This window comes from Tiliqua scincoides, chromosome 1 (genome assembly GCF_035046505.1).
Source record: "Tiliqua scincoides isolate rTilSci1 chromosome 1, rTilSci1.hap2, whole genome shotgun sequence".
In the NCBI taxonomy this organism is placed as follows: Eukaryota; Metazoa; Chordata; class Lepidosauria; order Squamata; family Scincidae; genus Tiliqua; species Tiliqua scincoides.
Genome location: NC_089821.1, coordinates 64924396 through 64951057, shown reverse-complemented (window position 1 = coordinate 64951057; position 26662 = coordinate 64924396). Strand labels below are relative to the sequence as shown.

The 26662-nt window shown below is 43.9% G+C and overlaps 1 protein-coding gene across 1 annotated transcript; it reads right to left on the bottom strand.

Annotated features, from left to right (window-relative positions):
• Positions 1 to 273: 273 nt before the first annotated feature.
• On the bottom strand, positions 274 to 26639 carry DDB1 (damage specific DNA binding protein 1). Its single transcript, XM_066611277.1, has 27 exons — positions 26441 to 26639; positions 26039 to 26187; positions 22864 to 22980; positions 21239 to 21460; positions 20302 to 20416; positions 15962 to 16059; positions 13588 to 13746; positions 12775 to 12858; positions 12464 to 12580; positions 11238 to 11340; positions 10361 to 10436; positions 10159 to 10267; positions 9842 to 10020; positions 9595 to 9758; positions 9388 to 9495; positions 8164 to 8371; positions 6647 to 6742; positions 5710 to 5821; positions 4891 to 5014; positions 4372 to 4536; positions 3268 to 3362; positions 2950 to 3120; positions 2657 to 2766; positions 2372 to 2541; positions 1957 to 2059; positions 1172 to 1295; positions 274 to 960 (listed from the first exon to the last, which is right to left on the bottom strand). Exons 1-27 carry the CDS (start codon positions 26499 to 26501, stop codon positions 877 to 879), a joined length of 3423 nt encoding a protein of 1140 aa, XP_066467374.1. The 5' UTR covers positions 26502 to 26639; the 3' UTR covers positions 274 to 876.
• Positions 26640 to 26662: the final 23 nt, after the last annotated feature.

The following is a 26662-nucleotide window of genomic DNA, read 5'->3' as shown; positions in this document are numbered from 1 at the left end:
AGAAGTCTGCCTCCTACAGGCTGGAGAGGGAGAGACTTCATATCAAGATCACCAGTCAACAACAAGGAGAAGTACTTGATCACTGATCCATCCCTTCTGCTTTTAAATTAAATGGCCAGCACCTTGCTGAATGGGGGGGGGGGGGAGAAATAAATCGTAAAGGTGAAATCATCTTGGACAAGAGCATCAATTTAAACACAAGCAGAGTGTTGTATTTCTGGAAGAAAAGAAAGACAGGGAGCAAGGGGAGAGTATGACAGCAGTAGCCAAAACTTTCCTCTTGGACTACTTTATTTGGTAAAATTCCAAAACCAACAACAGAAAATGAGTTTTCAGCCCCTTCTCCCTGAATGAGTACCAAGGCCTGGAGGGTTCAGAGGCCTTCTACCCACTTGAATTCCCCACCCAGACAGGCAACACTCCCCAACATCAGACACAGCCATCTAACCACACCTCATCCAAAAAGAAGAGGAAAAAAAGACTTCCACTTCAAAACACAAGGGGCAAAAATCCAAATAAAGATACTAAAAGACAACAGTGAATGAGTTGTGAGAGGAGTCTAGGTAGGGGGTGCACCGTTACCAACTGCTAGCAGTTACTCAATGAGAACAACTGGCTGGAACCAGCACTCAGTTGGCAGATGAGAGCCACAGGATTGGTGAATCCAAGCAGAATGTGATGTCATCAACAGCCAACATTGCATCCGCAAGTCCCTAGCGAGATGGCTTCAGTTCACAGAGATTCCCCACTTTCAACCAGGCACATTGCTACTGCCTCTAGTTTTACAGTGCAACTGGCTAGGGGGCCCCAGCTGCAGGTGGGAAGACTCCATAGGCTAGTATGGAGGAAGGTGCTAGGAAATATCTCTTCATCCAGCTAGTGAATGCGGGTGAGTTCCTCCACAATCTTGATCAAGTCATCCACTGTGGCTTCCCTTTTCATCCCACTGCCATCATCAATCTGAAATAAGGTAAGAAGCATCAAGGTAAGTACCAGCATTCTGTGGAAACAATGGCAAGAGCACATAGCTTATTTTAGCTACCCCATCAGTTCAAGCTGTTGCACATTTACTCAGAAACAAATCCCACCACTTTGCTTACTCTCAAGGAAGTCTACATAGGATTGTAGCCTCTCAACCATGCTGTCTCCAGAACTGGCTCTCACAACTAACCTGTAGGTTAGCCACCACTTCCTGCATCTTGGGTCGGCTGATGTCCAGAAAACTTTCAATCAAGTCCCCATCAATAAACCCAGTGGCTGGTTCTGTCTTGCGTTCTGTATGAAATGATCTCCAAGTGCAATCAATAGTCAAGGAAACACTACTTTTAGCAACACAAGTCTTACATTTCTTTACTACAAAAAAAATCTCTCATTAGGTACAAGCACTCAGCAGGGATTCTGAACCTGTGCTGGAGGGCCTCCCCTGATCTTCCGGACACAACTGTTAGCATCTTGAAGAAGGCTGTCTGAGGCCTGGGGAGTCTGGGCATGGCCTCCTCGAGTATCAGAAGACCTTCTGGGAGCCTTAGAAAGACACTTCTGGTTTTTGTGCAAATCTGAAGTGCCTTTCTAAGACTTCCAGGAGGCCTTTTAAGGCCTTCTGTGGCTTGGGGAGGCCATGGCCTTAGAAAGCCTCCTGGACGTGGGAGGTGGACCCCACCCACAGATTCAATTAATTGCAGGGGTCCAGGAACAGCCCCCCCTGCAGATACTGAGGTCCAACAGTACTGCTCTTCTGCAAGAAATGGAGAAGAAGGGATTAGGAAAGGGACAATGGAGAAGAAGGGATTAGGAAAGGGGCTTGATCAGGGTTTGAGCTGAAAAGTGACAATAACAGAAAGAAGAATTTAAGACCGTATTTCCCAAACCATCAAACTTGTCCTAGTATATCCTTGTATAGCACCTAATTTTTTTAAGTACAACAAATAGGACAATGATTGGACAAAGAAAGGATATAAGGAGTGTTCAATCTTTCCTACACTCTTGATGACTTTGTTCAGTCTGTTCTGCATATCCAGCAGGAGATTATACCAGCTTTCTGACAGTGAAGTCACCAAACCTATGAAAGAGGACAACTGTTACAATACTTTCAAGCAACATTAAATGGTTACGTTAAATGTTCACTTTGGCTTACAATGTTTTGGAGGATGATGCAGCTGTGCTGCAAAGCTTCTCATCCATATACTGCTCTCCAAAATAAATTACCACAATTTTTTTTTACTTCCATTACCCAAATTCTTCCCCACAAACTCAAGGTTATCAGTCCCTCTTCTCCCAATTCCCATCTTCCAATGCCTGAAAGCAACAGTGACAGGGCTGTCTTCTACTACATGAGGAGATGGCACATGTCCCTGACTGACTCTAACCTTACCAATCATTCCATTGACTGTGCCAAAGAGCACTGAGCCCTGTGTTGGAGTGGAGGTTTCGCCCAGATTCTGCATGACCAGGGACCCATGACAGAAGACATTGACAAACTCGCCCAGGTGGAACAGCCCCACCTCATTCAGATGCTGGCGCTCCTCATCGGTTGTGGCAGCACTGCAATACAGAAAGGCTGATGGGAAGAAAGATGGAACAAATATGCCACTACCCCAAATCCCACTTGTGGATGCCGCTGCCTGCTTAATTCCATATTTTACCAGGGGCAGCTCACCTGTCTTTCTGGCACACAAACAAGTTAAAGGCATTCTCTGCTCCCAGAAAGTTGTCATCATCCAAAATCTCCACAGAACTCATCCAATTTGGATTGAAGTCACGAGCAATCTAAAAGCAAGGGTATATAACTTGCTTATGTGTAGTGATGCACCAAGCTATTTAGAAGCTTGCATTCTAAATGCACGTTTCTGAGCTCTAATCAAAACTGCTTTACTGTTCTGGAATTTTTTGCATCCAAAAAGAACAACTAATTTTGAACTAGCAAAAGGCAGGATAAGCCCATCAATTTACCTCTTCAAAGTTCCCTTCCATGGGCTTATAGGCAAGCAGAAGGACTGAGCGCATCAGATCTCCAACTAGGATGAAGTCGCCCTTTGTCTTTACATAGAGTGCCATGATGTTGTTGTAATGATTGCATTCTGTGCGAAGCTCCTTCTCTGCCGTCCACTCATATAGTCGTACCTGGGAAAACAAAGAGAAGGCCCAAGTGGAAACAGAGTCATGGACAATATGAGAATGCTACAGTGTCAGAAACACTCACTCCTTATTCAGTCAATTAATCATCCCAGCTCTAGGGGAAACTGATGGAAGAGCTCTTGGGCATCTTACCGTGCTGTTTATGCTAGCTAAGAGTTTTCCATTGAACTCCACCATGGAGTAGACAGCACCTTTCACTTCTTTCTCAGCCAGGCTCTGCAGTTTACCTAGAATACACAACAACATAACAGATATTGAAAAATGCATGTACTCCCCCATCCTTCACTGAGTAATTTGAACCTACTACAGCCAAGATCTCATCATGACTGCTTAGTTGTGGATTGCCCACAATGGCAGGGGGTTGCCCTCAATGATCTTTTTGTCCCTTCCACCTCATTCCAAAAGAGCATGGCCCCTGGCCATGCTGTATAATGTGGGCAAAGGTTAACAGTGAGTGCGAGTAGGAACCATGCCACCAGTTTTAGCTTCCCCCATTGTTCATACAAAGCCCAACCTAATTAACACAACACAGAGTAATTCTGCTGTAGTTTTCTACTACAGTGGCCTAACCCTTCATGGTTTGGTCCTAAGCAATCCCCCACCACCATCACCACACACAAGCTCCTAAAGTACTGTGATAAGAACACAGCACACAATATTAGGCATACAGCTAAGCTGCCATAACATGGCCTTAGCTGCAGCTATTATTATTTTGCCTCCCCAAAACTTTTTCAAGACCAAAAATGCAGCTTAGGATCAGCAAAAGGTGTTTTTTTTTCCAGCTGTTGAATAAAATTTCTATCTTATTAAATAGCCATGAGACTATCAACATAATTCCATCAAAAGATTCCTTTTTTTTAATGCAAAGAAATTCATCTCTGGGTGAGCTTGTGTACAATTACTCACTATGGAAGCTGACAGAGAGAAGAACTAAGGATGTTGGCCAAAAAGCTAATAGCTGCTCTTGTGATGGAGGACAAGAAGCAATGAGTATGTGTAATTTTGAAAAATTAGAAAATTTCCTATATTTTTGTATCTGAAGCAGATATAAAGCTGTTCTTAAAAGAACAAAAACAAGCCCCAAGGATAAGAGCCTAGGAGTAAAACAATCTCATGAACAACTGAAAAGGCCCCAAAAAACACCCATCATAACAATCTTCATAAACCTTCCTGTTTGGGGTGTTGTCATTCAACAGGTTCCTAATGGAAAAATGAATTAAAATCTCTACCTCTTACCATCAGAATAGTGAAACACCACAATACGGCCCTGCTTGGGTTCAGCCTCGTCAGGATACACCATAGCTGTGCCCACAATAAAATATGTGTTGGGGTCTTTGCCCAATTTACAGGAGACGAGGCTTAGTGCATATTCATTCTGCAGAAACTGGTGAGCATGAAGCACTGTGGACAAAAGTGTAGAAATGAGTCACAGCTCAGTGAAAAATACTCTCCAACATATTGGCTGAAGAAGTCAGGATAAAACATGCACCTTCTAGAGACTACAGAACTGGAGGAGGAGGAGAAAGATAGATTTTATGTTTATCTTTGTCTTTGTACACATTACTTGGTATGGGTTGCTTTGGGGGCTCTTTGAAGGTAAAAAAAACAGGATATAGATCCAGAATAGTGATCCCATGACTCCCATTTAGATCTTATGGGTGTCCGGGTCAGCATGCACCCAAATTCCCTCACACTCTTATGCATCTCTCAACAAGCAGATCTCGCATAAGGGAAATGTAGAGTAATGAGTAGTACCTTCAAATGTGTGTTGATCTATAATGAGTAGGTTGTGCACCTCTACCTCTTCACCAAATGATGTCTCATGTGGGGCTGTGCTGCTAGAGAACAACTTGCTGGAACTTACACTGCTGGAGAGAGCCTGCGACATTGAGAGAAGAATTAAACCTTCACATGACCGCCATGGAAACACAACGGGGATGAGAGAAAAAACAGGAATGCATCACTGGGGAAGGAAATAAGCTAACCCCAAGAAATGAGGCAAATCTGTGGTTGAAATGCACTGAAAAGCACTGCTTCAACTATTGAGATGTGCCAAGCTTATAAAGACTAGGACATGTTTGGACTAAAGAAAAGGAAGGAATGGAGAGGATGAGGAAGTGTTTAGGTTATGGCATAATTAAGAAACAGTACATCAGTTCTGCCAGGTTTCCTGTTTATTGAAGAGAAACTTGGAAATTAGCCTAGAAGAGTAGAAATGCCAAAACATCCTGCAGATCTCCCCATAAGAGAGAAGTTTTACCACTAGAAAACAAAAGGGACAAGGATTTGAATAACTGTAGAACATAGCCAGATTGAAATAAGTATTTCTATCACAGAGCAACAGAAATACCTAATCCCAAGACAGGAGAGCCTCACAACCTTTCCCCCAAACCCAGACTGTCAGGCAAGAAATGGAGGCTATTCTGCTAATGAAGTTCAATCAAATGAAAGCAGAGATTGTCAGAATGTTAAAGAAAATATATTCCTCTGATGTTGCTGCAAAAGTCATAATCCTGATGTCAACTGCTTGCATGGTACCCTTAACCTGCATATCTTCAAGAAGATTCTTGTCACCTGGGTGCTTGCACTGGGCCTCAGTGCAGTGGTGCCCCCACTGGCATCCTGAACCTCGATGCGACTAGAGAGCACGCCAAAACATTGAGATACTTCCTGATAGCAGATCTTCCTGTATGACAGAAAGGAACACATAGGCAGGAAGAGAAACATGCACACAGGTGAATGCCAAGGTACAAGCAAGTCTCACAACAGTGCTGTATAGTAAACCAAGTCATAAGAATGCACATAGAATCTTATCCAACCCTTGCTTTTGCTTTTTTAGAGCCTCCAGGTGGCTTTGAACAGTATATATCATCGTACCGATCCACCAGGTCACCCAAATCCAAGCATCATAAAGAGCAAAGAGAAAGGATGTGCTTCTTCAGAACAACTGGGAGGACAGTACATGTCTTATCAATCTTTTATTTGTACAGTGGGCCCTTGATATCTGTGGGGAATCCATTCCAGAACACATGCCCTCCCCCATGCACAATTAATGAAATCTGTGAATAATTAAATGCATGGAGAAGGGTAGTGGTGTGGTGCTGCAATAACTTACTGGGGGACATGCACAGCCTCCTGGCCTAATCAGAAGGCCTCCTGGATGTGACAGGAAGTCACTTCCAGTTTACACCGATGACTTCGGTATCATCCAGGAAGTCCTCTGAAGCACTCCAGCTGTGGGCTTAGCATGCACAGATGCTCAAATCCACAGGTGCCGAGTCCACAAATAAGGAGGGCCCATGGTATTATCACAAACCTTTATTTTGTGAATTTATATCCTACCATTCTTATAAAACTCAGGGTGGCTTGTGATAATTTTAAAAACGTACACAATAAAGGCCCAGCCACAAGGCAGCACAAAAAAAAAAAAAATTATCCCCCAAACTTAAAGAGAGGTCAAATAGTATTTGGTGCTTTAAAGGGTTACTGATCTGTGGGGCTCTCTGCTCACCTGGGAGACTCATAAAGAGGAACAGTGCGAATGTGCAACTTCTGAATCTCATCAATGGTGCCGATTGTCAGAGTGCTGTTGTTGGCCAAAGCCAAGCTATAAATAAGAAGAAATAAGGCATTTCATTTTAAAGAAAAACACCTGCTATTTCCCCTCAGTCTTCTACATCATGCCTCTTAACTCCAGGAGTACTATCCACATAGCTTAAGCAATGAACAAGCAGAGTTCAAAAAATGATCCGGTACTCCAATTTATCCTATTAGCAATGAACCAAGTAAAAACACAAACAGATGCTGCAGCAGAAGAAGCCGTATGTACTTAATAACTATCAGCATAAACAAAGCTGTACATCGGGGTGACCAACCTTTCAACTATAGGGCTCCTGGACCTTTAACCATTGTTAAAGGCCTTCTGAAATTCCCTCCTCTACACAATTGTTAAAAGTCCAGGAGCCCTAAAGTTGAAAGGCTGGCCACCCCTGCTCTAGATAGTTGCAATGTGAATATTAAGAGACTGGGGAGGTAGGAGCATGTGTGGTGGTGATGGTAGAGAACCTATACAGACCACGCAATGATGGAATGAGTGTGGGGCTTGGTTTTATGCTGCAGTATTATTATATTTATTTCTAATAGTCTCTCTCCAGTTCCTCTCAAAGCACGAAGGAGCAGTCCTTCCTTCTGTTTTCACAAGACACTGAACAGATCGCTATTGCCCTGAAGGAACACTGGTTGGGTTCCCCTCAAAGTCAGCATAAACCTTCCACAGTAACTTCTCTCCTCCAGAACAAATACAATGACAACACTGCAGCTTAAGTACTAACCTCACACTCATTTCACCGCTTCACAATAAGTATTCTCCCTGTCAAACGTCTCTCCCTCACCTATGGAGAAAAGCTGTTCAGAAATTATCAGCCTCATACTGGTATAAGTGGTTTGAAACTGATATATTATTTAATGGGTGCTTCATTTCCTCTGGTTACTGACCAACCCATGTTTACTGGATGAACATGATGCATAATAAAAAAAAATCAAGATAACTTGATATCTTGTTCTGCAACCACAGTGATTTTATGTTAGATACATAAGATTTTGTGTACATCACAATAATGCAGATTGGCACATTATGGGGCAGATTGTTCAGAGAACAAGTGTTCTCTCAAGGGTGAATACTGCAAAGAAATAGAATGAATATGAAATTTGAGTTTGTGTTCTGAAGATTTCAATGGGCGGGGAGAATTCTAGCCAGAGTTATAAGAGGAGCAAATATTGACTTTTCAGAATGAGAAAGGTTAGAAAGAGCTCTTGGGAACAGTAACCAGAGGGAGGGAAAGAGGAAAAAAGCAACCCTGCTGTGAAATATGATTTTGCTCTCAGAATTCTCTGCATTTTTGCTGTTACTGTTTTGATCTTGGATTTTGAAAGTAAATAAAACTGCTTTTGAAACCTCTGAACAGGTTAAGTTGGCTGCTTGTTTAAAGAGTTAAAATCCAGATGTATGAAAGAGTAGAACACACCCACCTGTCAGGGTACCCATCTGAGTTGAGAGGACACATATAGTTCACCTCCTTAAGATTGACATTGGAGAAGACCAGTTTGTGGTTGCTGCTGTAAATCACAGTTGGTCGATCAGAGCAGGCAAATACATTTGTGGTGGAGAGGGAGCGAAATGTCCTTAAAACAGTGGGTTGGGTTCCTAAAGTCACTTTTTTGCGATCACTCAGCAAACCTGTTGAGGAAAAGCCCAAGTATAACCCAGTCAACAATTCACTTGAAGAAAGAAAACGAAATTAGCTGAAGTGTGTCCACCACATGCAGACTGATCTTTGCTGAAGAATACACAATCCCTGTGTCTGCTCATTTCCCACAGTAATTCATTCTAAATAGAGAGCAGAAAAATAAGCTTAAATAGCTTCCCCGTTCTTCTTCAGAGTAGCTGTCTCTCAACATAGAAATCTTAATTAGATGAAACAGATCCTGTTCTTTGGATCCACTGAGCATTCAGAAATGTTGAAATGCTTGTTCTTTCTCAAGGCCAAACCAGTCGTGATGTCAGAGGATCTGCACCTGGATCTCCCACTTACAAAGAAGTCAAGATGAAGTGATCAAGACTGTATGCTAAGGGAATGTTCACCCTTCCCTATGCCACTTTCTCCATATTTGCCCTATAGCAATATTTTACAATCAACAGTATGGGTATCACCAGTGGTACTTGAGGTGGTATCTGATGGTACTCACTGAACCCCTGGACACCTGCCACCCAGCAGCAAGCAACATAACAAACAGCAGTAGGATGCTCAGCTCAGTGGACAGAGTTCCAAAATATGCTTTTCTGTGCTTGTAAAAGCCCTACCATCCACCCTTAGCCTTTTACTGGTTTGTCACATCACATCTGCCCTCCCAACCCAGAAGTAACTGGCGATGATGTTAATCCCATTTACTTCTGGTGGTACTTGGAATAGATTAATCATGTGAAGTGGTACAGTGGAGGAAAAAGGTTGAGAAACGCTGCCTATATTCTATAAGTAACTGGCGATAACAGCTTCAGGGAAGACATCTAAATTGAGAAAACATGGAGGGAAAGGGTTAAACCCTTTCCTAATACCATGATTATTTTCCCATGCAGGCCTGCTCAGACTGTGTTTATTTATTTTAACTGCAGAAGATCCATCCACATATCTTCTGAGTTATGGCTAGTTTGACTCTCAGGAAACAGAAAGTTTGACGTCAGCGCCTACAACTTACCTGTCTCAATGTTCAAACCAAAATAGAAGAGAGCCCCATCCCCCAGGGCACACAGCAGGTAATGGCTGCTTTCAAAGGTGGTCATCAGAATGGAACGTGGGATAATTTCTGCATAGTGAGGAACAGAATTTGTTGGCTTTACCCTTAGCAAGTATCCAGCCTTCCCATTCCCAACACAGCACACATGCACATACAAAGAATTCTTACCTCCTCCCAACATCTCTTTGTGTAGCAAGTCAAACGAAGGCAATTTAAGAATGCGGGCTGAAATGTCAGTCCAGAGGCCAATGGCACACAGAGGGGACATGCCACTGGTGTCTCCCAAAGGGGTTATGTCCAGGCAGGCTACTTCATGCTCCATTTCTGTGCAGCTGACAGAGAGGAAACATGTCAATATTACAGCAGGACCAGCAAACCTGGCTTAGGACACCTCAGGGCAAGGGCTCACACCCACCTTATCTGCTTGAGTTCTTGGGGGTGGATCTCTAGGTAGTACAGCACTCTCCCCACAGCCACCACCACTTGACTGCTGTTACAGGAAGCCACGCTAATGTTCTTTCCATTTGGCTCTTTCCATTCACTTACAAGAGCCTTGGGCTCCTGAGTGACAAGGCGTACTGAGGCAGATGTGATCTAAAAACAAAACATATCCACAAATTGATGTTTTCTCCCCACTTTTTAGGCCACTGTCCATACATGCCAGGACCCTGTGCATCTTGACAGGTCCCCAAAACTAAAGGTTTCATCCCTCAATGAAAGTGTAGCCCTTACCTGAATTAATTGCTGATGAGCTACATTGCCACAAAAGAAAGTTTGCTGATCATCCACAAATCCTGTCAATTCTGTTTCCTCCACTTCCTCCCCATTCAACATCAGAACCCTGAAAAGCAAAGGAATATCTACTCAGACCTATATACAATGCATACTAAATCAAGACCATACTCAACCATAATGTTGATTGCTGTTGTCCTACCTGGTTTGACCCACAAAGGACAATACTAAAGTGTTATCAGTTTCACGGTGACAGTCTGACCTTAAAGGCCACAATCCTACAGTAGAGAGACACAGAATATTTTTTTATTAAATATTCCCCCAAATCGTACAACCTGTTCCACAAAAATGCCTATCAAGCACCCCTTCCCCATTTCACTGAGTACTTAATTTAATCTTTGTCAAAAACTCTCAGTTCTAGATTCAAAGTAAGTTATACAAAGAAATTTGCATGCACTTAGTTTAAATAATTCGCTTTGAACATCTATTTTGGTTTTCCAAAATAACGAATGAACATTTGAAGCCACTTTACAGCAACTCAGACCAATGGTCTAGGTCAATATTGTCTGTCTGACAAGAAGCAGGTCTTCAGGGGCTTTTTCTTTCCTAGCCCCGACTGCAAAAGCCAGGAACTGAGTCTGGGAATTTCTTCATGCAAAGAATGTGCTCCACCATTAAGCTGTGATCCCTCTCAGGGGTGGGGGCAGGGGAAGGAAATGGGATGGTGAAAATATATAGTGCTGGCAGGCAAAGACAAGAGGAAAGTATGGTAAGCAGGAAAGAGGAGAGAACTAGGAAAGCTAGAGGAACAGAAAAAAATATATGAGATACTAAATCTGGCATTCCAATTTACAGAAAATCTGTCCAGGGTTCTCACCAGGTTTGCACCAAATAAAGCCTGCAGTTTTCTAAACTTTTCTACAGCATAATGAGGAACAGAATTAACTTATTAAAAAAATATATGGTGTGGTGAAAAGAGCACAACGTTTCATGTGTGGCAACTTTAGCAGTGGATTTAAACCAAAACTGTTTGCAATATGCCCCAGTATCACTGACAACAATGACACAAATCATCACACCTTTAATCCCTGGCAGATCAATGCTGGCATGTTCATGAATCCCAATACCATTCCGGATGATCCTCAGAGAGCCCTCCTTAAAGGCACCAGAGCACGTAACCAGCTGTTGAATGTGCAAACAATCATTAGTGCAGTCTACAAGTGGGTAATGGGCATTAATTTAACTTCTTGTGGTGGAAAAGCTTTTCCCACAACCTTTTAGAAAAACACCTCAGCAAAAGTTTCAGGGGAGACATGGCCTCCCAACACTGCACAAAACATGATCTTTCTAGAAAGAAGATACACTTGGAACTAGAGTATAAAGAAAATACAGGTGGAGCCTCATTATCTGCGGAGGATCCGATCTGCTGATAGCGAAAACCGCGGATAATGAAATTCATTCCCACCCTTTAAGCCCTCTGGACTGAAGCTGTGCTCCAGTTGCCTCCAGAGGGCTTTTTGAAGCCTGCAGAGGCCATGTGCATCTGCCCCAGCCTCTGTGGGCTTCAGAATGACCTTTTTGACTGGAAAAAAAATCACGACTTCCAGTTTCCCATGGGACGGCTTCCCTGCGCCTCAGAACACATAAAAATGTCACTTCCAGTTTCCCTCAGGACTTTGTTTCCCTCAGGAAACTGGAAGTCACCTTTTTTTTTTTTTTTTGGCTGAAAAGGCCATTCTGAAGCCCACAGAGGCTGCAGGCGGATGTGTGTGACCTCTCCGGGCTTCAGAAAGCCCTCTGGAGGTAACTGGAGCTTCTGGAGGGCTCAGGTTGGGCCAAGTCAATGCAGGTCTAGGGGATGTGTGTTGAGCCAGACCCGTGGACACAGAGCCCCCCACCCCACCCCAATACAGTCTTTACCCTAGTCAAAATTCTCTGGAACAGATTCCCCACCTTATCACATAGTGAGAAGAGTGATAGTTTTTGGGTCTTTTGGATTAATTAGATCCAGCAAGATGCATGCTGGATAGTGTCAAGCATGGAATGTGGAGATGGGGCTCAAATCTCTACATAGCAATGAAGCCTACTAGATGACCAGTTGAACAGACCAAATGAACAGTTACAATGTGTCAGCCTAACCTGCACCATTGTAAAGGGAAAATGGGGGGGGGGGAGAGAACCATGTATATTACTCTAAGCAACTTGTAAGGATGAAATAAAATCATAGTACTATTTTAAACACACACACACCCTTGTCGGATGGGATCAGACATCCCATCTATAGGAAAGAAAGGGTCAAGTTTACCTGCCCTTGGCCTTGTCTCTCAAGATCTACTACACACATGTCCACAATGGGGCCAAGATTGGTGAAGGTTTCCATGGCCACCACATATGATCCTTGTTCATTACTGTCCACGTTGAGCTAGAAATGAAAATAAGATCACTAGGTTTCTCACAAAAGCAAGAACAAAAACAAGACTGCCATGAATTTGGAGAGAAAAATAAATGGTGCTAACGAGTGATGAAAATATATTAAGCACTTTCCCACTTAAATATATAGCAAACAGATAAGCAAATGTTTGCAGCTGCAAAACTAATGGTTTCAATGCATTTTACCTTCACAAGTTGGGAGTCCCCAAGTCGCGAGCCAACAAATACAACACCATTGTCTAGGTAAGTCAGGCATTCTGCAATGGACGTCTAGATGTGGATAAGGCATAAGAAGAGATATGAGAAGTCAGTGTAGTACACAGAATCTTGGGGCTGGATAAGGGAAACCCTATTCAAATGCTCACTTGACTACCAAGTTTGGTGGTAGCCTTGAACAAGCTATTCTGCCTCAGTCTGATGCATCTCAAAAAAATGGCTGAGACACTAACACACTTCTCTGAGCTCTTGAGATAGACTAGGACACAAAACACAAAGAAAATACATTTTAAAACTGAAAGATCTGTGGGAAACTCAAGAAAAAGAAAGCTAGTAACTCTGGAGGAAATTTTTAAAGAATCCCAAAGATTATTCTCTAGATAGCAAAAAAGGACTCTTGAACATGGCAATGCTTGGCTCTTCAAAATCAACACAGGGACTTCTGCTTTTCAGATAAGCTGTGAACATTAATGTTTGGGTAAGGATTTTGCCTACTTCAGTCTCTGCTGGGGGCACTTGGGCTCCAATCCTATCCAATTTTCCAGTGCTGTTGCAGGCATGCCAATGGGGTATGCACCACATCCTGTGGTGGGGAGGCTGCCACAGAGACCTCCTCAAGATAAGAGAATGTTTGTTCCCTTACCTCAGGGCTGCATTGAGCTTGCATCAGTGCTGAAAAGTTGGATAGGATTGGGACCTTATTCTTCCTAGCTTCCCAAGTTCTCTTCCAGTTCATGTCACCAATAAATGCCTCAGAAAAAAGATGGAGGAAATTTCACCTACCTCTCCAAGCAGCTCCACACGCAAATCTTTCAGACTGACACCACCGTCCATCTGCTCCTCCTTCTCTAACAGTAGCATGAAGAGACGGCCCTCCATGTCACCCAGAAGGTAACGGGATCCATTTGGATCCACACGGTTATGACACACAATTGTACTTTGCTGTTTCACAGAAAATGCATTAGTTAGAACTATTGAAATCTGCTCGCTGAATACTTTTGAGTTTTTCCCTAGAAAGAGTATCTCAGGGCCCAAAATGCATCAGGGAGTTTTTAAAAGGCAAGCACAACTTGTAAGCATGGGCTGACTATAAAAGCTATTTTATCAATCCTTTGTGCTACAGATGTTCTTTGTAACAAGTACTTGTTGTCTCTTTGCATTATAAACAGCCCATTATATTTTATGCCTTGGTGATTGTACCAAGAAGTAATTCTGCATGTGAAAATGCATGTGACATATTCCCAAACCTGGATACTATAACTACCCTTAACAGATAAGAATTCATACAGTTTTCTCATTTAGGTTCAGCCATTATTCACTTTTTCTCTTCACACATTGCACACTTAAAGCAAAGAATGGTTGCCACACAAGCTGTATATGACTCAAGGTATTTTTGAGGTTCAAACAGCATCCACTACTAAGGGCACAATCCTAACCAGGTCCTCTTAGAAGTCCTATTTTGTTCAATGCGGCTTACTCTCAGGAAAGTGTGGTTAGGATTGCAGCCCAAATCAGACATCCACTCTCTTCCTTGCACTGTAACAGAGAAAAATTCTATATAGTCACAGGACCTTTCAAAATCATACAATCTGGATATGCCCAATCTGTGATGGAAAGAAGCAAGAATATTCTCTTCCAAAGGAAAAAAAACACACACTTTAAATGTATGACTGTTCCCCTTTTTTCAAGGCTGCTCACAGTCATGCTTCCCCCCATCTTCTGCTAATGTAGTTCTCTTTTTCCTTAGCTAGTGTCATTTTCCTTCATGGAATGATTCCAGCCAATCAGAGATGGTGTAGCGAATTGTCACAATGCCATGTAGCCAATCAGAATGGGCTATCAAACAAAGCCAGGATTGGTCACATGGTTGATCCTAACTAATCGGGAGCCACTGAGCTTTGTTTGCTCTTTTAGTAAGGGCAAGCTTTCTTAAATAAGCAAACACTTGTTCAATTCCACACTAATTATATTCAGAGGGCTTCACTTCTGCCAGTTTTTGCTCAGTACTAGCACAATTCAATACCCTAAGTCAGCAGTTCTCAAAGTCCTACTCATATGCTGAAACCCACGTAAGTATTTACAGGGGTGGCAGCAGTGCAGTGATTCTGCTGCCACTTCCAGGGGTTGTGATCATAGCAAGGAGCCTTTCAGAGGCCCGCAAAAAGGGCTGTGGGGAGGCCCATTGAGGGGGCTGTGAGCCCCCCCACACCCTCCAGATAGCCGGCCCTAACCCCCCAGATATGTTATAAAGCCCCTTCTTCGTGGCGATAGTGCGATCGCTGCAATGCCATAGTTGCAGGCATTTCTTGGCCATTCCTCTTAAGTGAGAAAGGCCTCCTTCTGGTTCTCTGGTGGGTCATGCCCCAGCAGTTTGAGAACCACTGCCCTAAGTCCACAGTTCCCAAACAGTGCACTGCAGTGCCTGGGGCACCGCAGCAAACTCACAGGAGCACTACAGTATACTTGGAGCTCAGACAATTGATTCTTTCGTTGCAGCACTGTCCAACTGCCATTGGGATGAGGATTTGCTTCTGACCAAAGTGGGGGGAGAAGGGGGAACAACTGCATTGCTCTCTTGTTTTAGTCAATCTCTTTTGCTGATTAACGTCTCCACTCGCACTCACTTCCAAAGTTCAATTGGAGGCTTTTGGAGCAGGCAATTGGTTCCTTCTCAAAAAGACAGCATCTCCAGTCAGGACCAGTGTCAGGAGCTGGCTAGGTCAGGCACTGATCAAGGGCCCTCAGAGTTCTGTGGGCCAACCTCCTAAGGAATCCCCCACCAATGTGGTAACTGGCAGCAACACAATTTGCTCCATCAAGTAACTCACACCATCACTGCTGACTCCTGCTCTCCCGTCCACTACCCTCCTCTTGCTCTCTCATCTGCAATTGGGGGCTTCCTCAAAGACCCCTGTGATAGTGTCCATTCTCAGATGGTTGCACAAAAATGCTCCTGTTCTAGAACCAGGACACTGACAGGAGCATTCTAACCACTGGAGAGGACATTGTGTGTATGCATGCAAGTGTGCACACATTCCCCCCCCCCCCCGCCCCAAGTACGGCATCACAGGGCTTTGCCCAAGGCTCTCCAGAACCTGATACTGACACTGGTCCCTGCTGTAAACAAAAGAACTTCCAAAGAGAAATATGCTCTCACCTTGATGATAGGTGGGGCTATAGCCAGATACTTATCACCATTGTGGTAGGTGATAGATTCCTGTCCAATAATTATAGCTCCTCCAAAAGGTTCAGGCACTATTAGGAAGATATCGAAAGAATGCATATAAAACAATGAATACACAAACTGAACTACCAAGTGAGAAAGAACACATTCTCTCCTTTCTTCACATTCACTATGCAGTGTTTCTCAAACTGTGGGTCAGGACCCACTAGGTGGGTCTCCATTTCAGTATTTTATTTTTAATATATTAGACTTGATGCTACCATGGTATGTGACTGCATTTGGGGATCTGCACTTTTAACAGACTACTATGCATATGCTTCCAATAATGCTAGTAAATAGGACTTACTCCTGGGTAAGTATGGGCAAGATTACAGCCCAGAATTGTTAAAAATTTTCCTGCTTCATGATGTCATTTCCAGTCATGACATCACTTCTGGTGGGTCCTGAGAGATTCTCATTCTACAAGTGGGTCCTGGTGCTAAAAGTTTGAGAACCACAGCTCCATGAAATCTTTCCACCTCTATTTTATGTACATTTATATTTTTACCTAGCTGCTGTTTGATATGCACAGAATCTCTTGTCTACCACAGAAAGAAACCACCTTTTGTGAAACAAATTAGCTTTTAAGTAGAGTGCAAGTGTAACAACCACTTGCAGTGCTTGATCATAGATGATCCTACATGTCTGAAGTGTTTCCACTGCCTTGAGGACTGCTCTGCCTGGACTGATTCCACCAGATGTGAGGGCTGGGGCAGTAGTGTACCAGCAGTAAAATACAGTCTGGACCCTGACCTTCCAAAAAGGGCAAATTAGGCATGATGAGTACAGAATTCTAGCTGTCCCTGGAGGAAGTGGTATTTGCAACAAAAAGTTGAAAAGCCTTTCAACTGTATCCTGACCTGTCTGTCAGCCTTTCAACTGTATCCTGTAATGTCTGATCAGCAAACACCTCTAGATCTTAAGCCTATCTTTCTTATTCACTTCAATGTTTTTCATTCATTCCCTAAAATACAAGAAGTGCTCAAACAGCCAAATGTTTGAGAGATGATGATTCACAATCTATCAACACTGGCCTATGCAGGACTACACATGTACAGCCTTGTATTCTTGCAAGTCATCTTTACTCAGGCAAACTTGGGCATTGGTACTTCTGTAGAAGATAATTAAATGCAACATTCTGGATAATGTTAATGCAGAATTGTGGTGGGTGTATTAAGGCATCAAGGAAAACGTGAGCCATTTGCACAGTCCTACCCAGTATTTAACCTATCCAACTGTACTCATATCTTAGTTTCTTTTTCCCTCTTTTAGCCTCAAACACAGCAGCTTTTTCTTTCAGTGAAAGAGAAGTAAAATCACCATGCAGCATCAGAGCTAAATTTAGTGAGGAGCAGCAATGTAGGCAACTGAAACCCCCTACATCATTTGCAATACTGCACAAGCCAACAGTCCCATAATAATGTTGCAATACTTGTAAAAGCCTTCTTAACCACTTCAACAGATTGCTACATTCAGGATATTGCATAAAAGCTGAACTAAAATGATGAAATCATATAAATTAACAAAATGAGGATCCAAGGTGCACAAAACTTAACTATTTTATTATACTCCAAGGGTGCTATATCAAGAAGCAACCTTTGCTTTTTATTTTTAAGAAGCCACAAGCATAAAGTAGCAAACATTTACTAGGACAAAGAAAAATGTAACCAACTACCACAAAAAGATAACGTGCACAGTCCAGAGAATTAGTGAGAGCAGGGACATAAGATGCTATACCATTGCATGAATGACACAAGTAGAGTGAGCAGTGGACACATAAGACAACTACCGCAGATACTCGACCATAAGTCAATCTCACAGAAAAGACGAGGGCAGGTTTTGAGCCCAAAATCATGGAATTTGCTATGACCCTCAGATAGGACAGGGGTTTAACTTAGGAAGGTGTCTGACTATAATTTTGTCTGATTTTACCAGAGGCCAGATCCTGAAAAATAACCTCTCAGTAAATGTTACCTAAGAACTGTACAGTCACTAATTTATTAAAAACACAGTATACATACATGTATGTATACATCTATACAAACATGTATACATACATACACTATTTTAATACTGTTTTTGCTATACTATGTATACATAGTACATATACAGTATTAAAAATAGTCTAATTTATTAAAAACTATGATAGATCATAAGATACATTTTTATTCACTAATTGTTTTAATTGTTCTCTCAACAACCATTTGTAAACACTATCAGAGTAAGGCCACAATCCCATTCACACTTTCCTGGGAGTAAGCCTCATTGACTTTAATGGGACTTACTTCTGAGTAGACAAGCCTAGGATTGGGCTCTAAGTACACTGGAAACAGCATACCAGTAGAACCATTAACCAAGTGGGGGGTGGGGGCCTCAGGGATGGCAATTAATCCCTGACTTCTCCCCCAGGAGAGTTTCAGTGGCTCCTGCATGGGCACAGAACATTGCAATGGGATCTCAGAGGCAGCTAAACTTTGCTGCATAAATGCCTGATTGCCTGGGGATACTGCAGAAGCAAGCATGCTCCCCTAAAAGCTTACTACATAAGCAGCTGTTGCAAGTGCTTCCTGGCTCCTGCCAGCATGCAGCTAAGATCTCTGGCTAAAATACCTGTTGCTGCAGAATAATTCTACTTTAAATTCTACTCTCTGCTTTTCCTGTGTTTTGCATCTTTGCAAGGTCTCCAGGAGTCTTCCAGTGAAAAGGACACACACACAGGACTTCTCTCTCTCACACACAGATGCTTCCCCCCCCCCATACACAAATGCAGGACTCCCCGCCACCCCAGTCCAACTTCATTGGTGAGGATAGGGGGAAATGAGGTTAGCAAAGAGGTTTGCAAAAAGTTTTGCAAAGGAGAGACTGAAGTGTGACTGTATACAGTAAGGGGAGAGGTGGAGAGGAAAGCAAGAGGAGGGAATAGACTGGGAGCCCAATCCTTGGCATGCCTACTCAGAAGCAAGTCCCTTAAAGTCAGTAGGGCTTACTCCCATGAAAGTGAGGCTAGGATTGTAGTCTTAACTGTTTTAAGTGCGATCGATCTCGATCTCTCTCTCACACACACACACACACACACACACACACAAACATTTCCTTTTCTAAAAGTTAACTTTTCCTCTCCCTCCCAGTACAACTTCATCAGTGGTGAATGATTATGGGGGGAGGCGCTAGCAAGCCTCAGCTTTGCAACAGAGAGTTTAAAGTTTGGATTCAATAAGGGGGAGGGGGCAAAAACAAGAAGGAAAGAGGAGATGGACTTAACCCTTTCAATGGCTTGAGAAACAAAGGTTCAGCCTTCTGCAGGCTGCCCCCCTCTCTTTAAAAAGATCACTCTCCCCCCTTCCCCACCCTGTCCAACTTCATCTGTGGGGAGATGGGAAGGGGGTTAGCAAGTTGGGCTTTCCAATGGAGTGCTTGACGTTTAAATACAGTAGGAAGGGGGAACAAGAAGGAAGGAGGAGATGGACTCAGCTGTTTCAAATGACTGCTTCTCCCTCACTCAGATGTGCCCTCTCACACACAGCTCATTGTCTCCTGCTCTGTCTTGGGTGCCGCTCCAGAGATGCCTCTGTGGGCACTGGTGCTGAGTGAGGGGGGCTGCTGATGGCTGCAGTGGCAATTGCCCTGCCCTGGGAGCTTCTGCAGCTGGGCAACAGCCTGAAGGAGCACGTGGAGCACACCCGCAGGCAGCTGCAAATGCTCAGCAGCAGCCGCAGCCTGCACAGCCTCCTCTCAGCAGATCACTTGCTCCCTCCCTCCCACAATAGTGACTGGCTGGCTCACCCGCCTCCCCCCCCTCGCTGCTTGCCTGCCCTGGAGATAAGGTGGGGCAATGATTCAGGCTGCTTTTCTGGGAAGAAATTTTTGGCATTATTATTATTTTTATCATTTTATTAATTTATACCCCACCTTATTGCCCAACGGGCACACAAGGCTGCTTACAAACAATTTAAAAATACAACATTAAAAACAATCATTAAAAACAATTTACAATAATTTAAAAATCTAAAAACAAACAAACCCCGTGGATTTTCATATAAAGAGCAAAAGCAAGAACGCCAGCCAGCCTGTCAACAATTAAAAGCTTTTTGAAATAAAAGCAAGTATTGAATTATAGGCAAGTATCTACAGTAAATACGTAGATATAACCAAGATCCTAGAAAGAGAGGGATTCCAAACTTACTAGATTAAAAACAACAAAGCAGCTGCTGTACACATCTAGATAGTCACTGCTCAAAGGTAAGATTCTAACTCTTTTATGTAACGGAACTAACCTGCAATTACCATGGAGGCTTCAGCCTCCACGTTCTCCTGTTTCCAGGGTCCCTTATTAAATTCCTTCTCACGCAAAGACACTTCATAAGTCTTGACATGCCGGCCCTGTGGATCCTAGAGAGATTGAAACCACAGGCATTGTCACAAGCATTGCAGTCATACCTGCCTTGTATTACCACATGGGGGGGAAAAATTGTCTATGGTGTGCCAACAAACTGCTGAATGCCTCCTTACCACAACCGCTGTTTATGCAAGAATAGTTTGCTCATTATGAAACAGAACAACAAAACTCTGTATGAAGCCGGGAATTTTATTATCTTGAATCTGTTCAACTTGCTATTTACTAATAAGCAATGATGTGGAATAAATGCATATTGCATGGGTGCTCTCCCCAATCCACATTTCAGAGACTTTAGTTTCAATCCGGTCTGGGGTTCTGAAACACATGAATTCTTATCCAACTCACTCATTTGCTAATTTAAGTTCAGCAGTAAACAGTGAAAACACCTCTTTGCCAAAGACTCAAATGGAACAAACATGTTTTCTAAAAAAGTTACCCCTATTTTAAGGAACTTGCAATAATACAATGTATGCACAATACAAACACCAATCTAAACTAATGTAATAAAAAATCAGAGCAACAAAAAAAGGGTTATCTTCATATAGGAAGAATATAAATAGCATGGTTAAATGTTTATAAGCAGAATGGCCACACAAATAAGCCATTCAGTTTGGATAAAAACTGTAATAGCGTATCATCTCAGAAACTAGAAGTCTGAACAGAAGATTGAGGAACAAGTACATTACCTGGACTAGCAAGAACCCTAAAATAGTTATACACAGTTCTACTAGATTCAAATAATGTTCAGAGACTAACAGGCACCACCAGCTCTGCCCAAGAACATCCATTCCGACATGCAGACCCAACTTGTGTACCTGGTAAACAAAACAGATTGTTGGGGCCTGGCATCCATACAGGAACTTGACATCAATGACCTGAAGCTCTTCTAGTCTGATGTTAAATGCCTTTAATTCCTTATTTTCCCGTTCCAGAGGAATAACCTTGAAGAGGCCATCATAGAGTCGCAGTCCAATCATCCTGCACTCTGGGTCAATGATACCAATTATACCCGTTTCTGAGGGACGACCAATACGATCCTAGAGAGCAACAGGAAAAACAAATGTTAACAGCAAGATCTTTCCAATCTCAGACAAGCAAGTAAGACTAAGTTCCCTGAAATCTATTAAATTTGTTTTGATGCACTAGCTGGCAATATTTTCTACTCCATCATGCCTGAAAATATATATTTTTACCTATGCTCTCCAACAACGATACACTTCCATTAGCACCAATTAAAAGGCTCTTGGTACCCCTGAGCATTACTATCAGTTTTAATTAGTCACCATCACTTTAATGATAAAAGAAGCATGTGTTCTGACAAGGGTGGTGAACCAAAATGTTTCATTTAGTAAATCTGTGATTCAATATGCTTAGTTGACTTCTACATTTGAACTGTTAACATGCCATCAGGTAGATTTTCTAAATGTACTACAGTTTGGTCACTGCATGTAATCAAGCAGAACTTCAACAGTTAGCAGTAAAGGTAGTACCTAAATATTACATAGTAGAGATTTTTTTCCTCTTGTTTTGCCTACTTTGGAGGGGAAACAAAAGTAATTTAGAGGCACCAATGTTGAAGCCTGCACGGCAATCAAAAACTGGAAGTAGTTTCCAATCACTTTTTAAATATTTTCGGAGGCTTGGGGAGCCCTGAGGAGGCATCTGCGGGCTCCCTCCACCCCCTCCAGGAGGTCTGCCATGGCAGAGTTAAGTAAAAAAAAGGCCCCTTCATCCCTGGCAGCAGCATGATCCTTGGGATCGCATCACTGCCATCTGAAGGGAACTCCTGTTAAGGGGAAATGACCTACTTATGATTCCCCTGGTGGTTCAGTTTGGGAACCACTGTGCTAGAGTCAAACTCTGGTACCTCAAAGGGCTGGGAGCAAATGATGGGAAAGGCCCCTCTGCCTCCAGAGAGCCACTGCCATTCAAAGCAGTCAGTACAGTAGCAGGTTAGATAGACCAATGGTTCAGTGTTCAACAATAATTGGGGTCAGACTACAATATGGATCTCTGTGTTTGAACAGAACACAAAATACCTTTAGCAATGGTGTCACGGGCAGACACAACACAAATACAGTCTGGTGCTCTGTCCACCCAAACATACCATTACCAATTATCCAAATGAGGAGAACACACACACACAAACAATACAATCAGTCTTTCTGAATCTGGAGACAAAGTTCAACGGAAAAGGCCTGAACAGGTTAAAACACAGAGAACAACCTACCATATTAGCTGGTACAGCAGCTAGATAGATACAGATGAGTCAAGCATCACTATAAGAAATGTGCTTTTCCTTAGATTACTAGCTCTTTCGAATATGGACAGAAGAATAGCTTTGCAAAATTAACACAGAAATATACAAACAAAAACCACAAAAATTAGAAATAACCCGGAGTAGCTCTACCAGTTCTGGTCAATATCCACCCCTTCTTACCTGCACATTGCCATGCGCTCTGGTGATTATGTCAATGCTTTCCCCACTTTGTTTGTACTCAAGGATGCAGGCATTATACTTAGCTGTCAGAATAAAGAGCAAATCCTTGCTCTCCCCCTTAGGAGAAGGAGAGAAAGACACCATGAAAAAGGCATAACAAAATCTCCAACCAACAGAGATCAACTCAAACACTTTGGATTTTCCATCTCAAACAGAACAATCATATAACATCCCTAATACATGGTCTGCTCTCACTTACTTGCGTGTTCAGATAACATACACTCCTTTTCTCATAGAGACTCAAAACAACTCACAACAAATTTAAAAATGCACAGCACAAACTGATGTTTTAACTCTGTTCGCATCTTCTTGATTACTGTATTTAATGTTTCTTTCTTCTATGACAAGGGTGCCCAAACCCCGGCCCTGGGGCCACTTGTGGCCGTCGAGGACTCCCAATCTGGCCCTCAGAGAGCCCCCAGTCTCCAATGAACCTCTGGCCCTCCTGAGATTTGCTGGAGCCCCCTCCACTGCTTGCTGTTTCACACCTGTGATGTGTATCACATCTTTGTAGCACTGGCAGCAAAGGAAAGGCTGGCCTTGCTTTGTGCAAGATCTTTGTGCAAGACCAAGGCAGTAAAGAAGGCCAATTCTATGCTTGGGATCATTAGAAAAGATACTGAGAACAAAACGGCTAATATTATAATGCCGTTGTACAAATCGATGGTAAGGCCACACCTGGAGTATTGTGTCCAGTTCTGGTCACCACATCTCAAAAAGGACATAGTGGAAATCGAAAAGGTGCAAAAGATTATTACTGGGCTGGGGCACCTTCCTTATGAGGAAAGGCTACGGCGTTTGGGCCTCTTCAGCCTAGAAAAGAGACGCCTGAGGGGGGACATGATTGAGACATACAAAATTATGCTTGGGAAGGATAAAGCGGATAGAGAGATGCTCTTTACACTCTCACATAACACCAGAACCAAGGGACAGCCACTAAAATTGAGTGTTCGGAGGGTTAGCACAGACAAAAGAAAATATTTCTTTACTCAGCGTGTGGTTCGTCTGTGGAACTCCTTGCCGCAGGATGTGGTGACGGCATCTGGCCTGGATACCTTTAAAAGGGGATTGGACAAGTTTCTGGAGAAAAATCCATTATGGGTTACAAGCCATGATGAGTATGTGCAACCTCCTGATTTTAGAAATGGGCTATGTCAGAATGCCAGATGCAAGGGAGGGCACCAGGATGCAGGTCTCTTGTTATCTGGTGTCCTCCCTGGGGCATTTGGTGGGCTGCTGTGAGATACAGGAAGCTGGACTAGATGGGCCTATGGCCTGATCCAGTGGGGCTGTTCTTACATTCTTATCTACTTTTACAAACCTTGAGCTATTGCAAGACCTTCATTCATTCATATAAGTTCCATCTCTAATATATTCATTTATGTAAATTTACGCAAATTTAAAAGTAAATTAATTCTCTCTTTTTTTTGGCCCCCAATAGTGTCAGAGAGATGATGTGGCCCTCCTGCCAAAAAGTTTGGACACCCCTGTCTATGACTTTGCTGACACTTTCATTTGTTTCAGTCTAAGCACTTCCAGAAATTAAATCTTGTTAGTTTCATCCGAATATCATATTCTTCATCAGAAATCACATAGGTAATTAGAAACTCACTGTCACTGCTGGCTCCGAGACAATTGCAGCAGATGAATAAATACATCTTACTTTAAATACTACCCAAATGGAGAGTGCCTAGAGAGAACAGTCCACAGAGCCTTACTCTTTTAAGATGGTATTCTAAGGATGAGATGAAAAGCTGGGTAGTTAGGGTTAGGATAGTTGTTGAAGCCTCTTACAAAGGGTCAGGTCTGTCTCCTCTTCCTCCAAACACTGCCAGTCCCCTTGATGTAATAGCAACAGTCCACAGCTATGTTCTTCTTAGTGGACTCAAGGGGGAAGGTGCTCTCCAAAGCCTCTCTCAACCATAGTCAAGCATATGTGCATCAAAGGAAAACACTCAGTCTATGACCAATTCTAGAACATCAGCCCATAGCAAAAGGGCTGTTTGCCTGCCACCACTATATGCCAAATTTAGGGCATGAGGACACAGTCTTCACACCATCAAACTACAAGAACATTTCCAAGTGCATCTTGAAGACAGAATAAAAAGCTTCCTTCCCACTGTAGAGCTGGAAAACAACAACCTACCCCAAGAACTAGCCCAGGAGCAGGAGTGTGCATTCATTAGGTCCCCCCCCCCCATTGTGTATTGTCAATGGCCATCTTATAAAACAAATTCCCATTGAAACAACATAGTGGTATCCTTGATGATATTAAGCCATCCTGTGAGATCTTGACACAATTGATACAGGGCAGTGTTTTTCAAGGTTTGTCTTCCACCGTACCACTCACATGGTCCACCTATTTGAAGTGCCATCAGAAGTAACTGGCGATGACATCATCACCATTTACTTCTGGGTTGGGAGGCCAGGTGTGGAGCAACAAACACCAGTTGAGAGACTCAGGATGGACAAGAGGGCTTTCTCAAGAGCAGAAAAGCATGCTTTGGAGCTCTGTCCACCAAGCCAAGCCTCCTATCGCTGTCTGTTGTGTCATATTCCTGGTCTCACTGTCAGGCAGCAGGTGTCCAGGGATCCTGTGAGTAAGGGTCAGATTCTATCCAATTTTCCAGTGCTGGTGCAGCTGTGCCCATGGGGTGCACACTGCATCCTGTGGTGGAGAGACAGTCACAGAGGCCTCCTCAAGGTTTGGGAACGTTTATTCCCTTACCTCTGGGCTGCATTGCAGCTGCACGGTGCTGGAAAAGTGGATAGGATCGGGCCCTAAGACATAATCTCAAGTACCCGTACCACTGGTTGAGAAACACTGATCTAGGTCCCCACAGCTCAATCCACATCACAACATGCTGTGAGGGGAACCTGCGGGTGGCAATGGGCCGCTTACAAAGCCAAAGAGCTAGTAGCAAGCCAGCCAAATTGCATGCCACCAGCCAGCCACAGGAAAAACTGCCAAAAGTGCAGACACCCAGTCAGAGCCGGCCTGGCCAGAGGGGAAGCTCTTTCTTGGCCGACCAAACCCTGGGCATGAGAGAAAGTGGCCCAGTGAAGCACCCCAAGGAGCGGAATGGTGCTCTCGCGGGTGGGCGGAGAGACTCACCTTGGGCCGGAAGAGCTCCATGACGGCGATCTTGCCATACATGCCCACCTCCTTGACGGGCCGCAGCCCCTCTGGGGTGACCACATAGATCTCCAGGCGGGTGTTCTTGGCAATCAGCAGGTTCAGGTCCTCCGCGGAGGTGAAGTGCCCTGAAAGAACGAGGCAGAGCCCTACAGGGTCAGGCCCAGGGGCTCCCAGGGGCCCACCAGGCGCCTCAGGGGCCCATCAGAGACCCGCGTGCCGGTGCCCCCACTTGCGCCTGGCCCTGCGAGGGAGGCAGCGCACCCAGAGACCGCCGCGCAGCTGAAGGGGGGCCCTCCCCGCCGCCCCCGGCCCTCCCCACGCCGGCCGCCCTGGGGTAGCGCCCCGCGCCCGCCCTGCTGACAGCTCCCCCGCCGGTACCGGTGACGCAGCCGTTGACAGCCGTGGGCTTCTGCGCCGTCACCACGTAGTTGCAGGACATGGCGGCGGGAGGACCGGGCGGGCGGCGAGGCACGGGAAGCGGGGCGAGACGCAGCCTGGATGGCCACTGCCCCCTCCACAGCACTGCTAGAGCGCCGCCTCGCGCGCAGCCACACGGGAGCCCGGCGCCGCCAAGCGCGAGTGCGCCTCCGCTGGTCAGAG

Coding starts and splice junctions, on each gene's coding strand:
- DDB1 (XM_066611277.1), bottom strand. CDS start 26,501: ATGTCCTGCAACTACGTGGTGACGGCGCAGAAGCCCACGGCTGTCAAC. Junction 10,437..11,237: donor TGATCTGCCAGGGATTAAAG/GTGTGATGATTT, acceptor TCTCTACTGTAG/GATTGTGGCCTTTAAGGTCA. Junction 8,372..9,387: donor TGGTTTGAACATTGAGACAG/GTAAGTTGTAGG, acceptor TTTCCTCAACAG/GTTTGCTGAGTGATCGCAAA.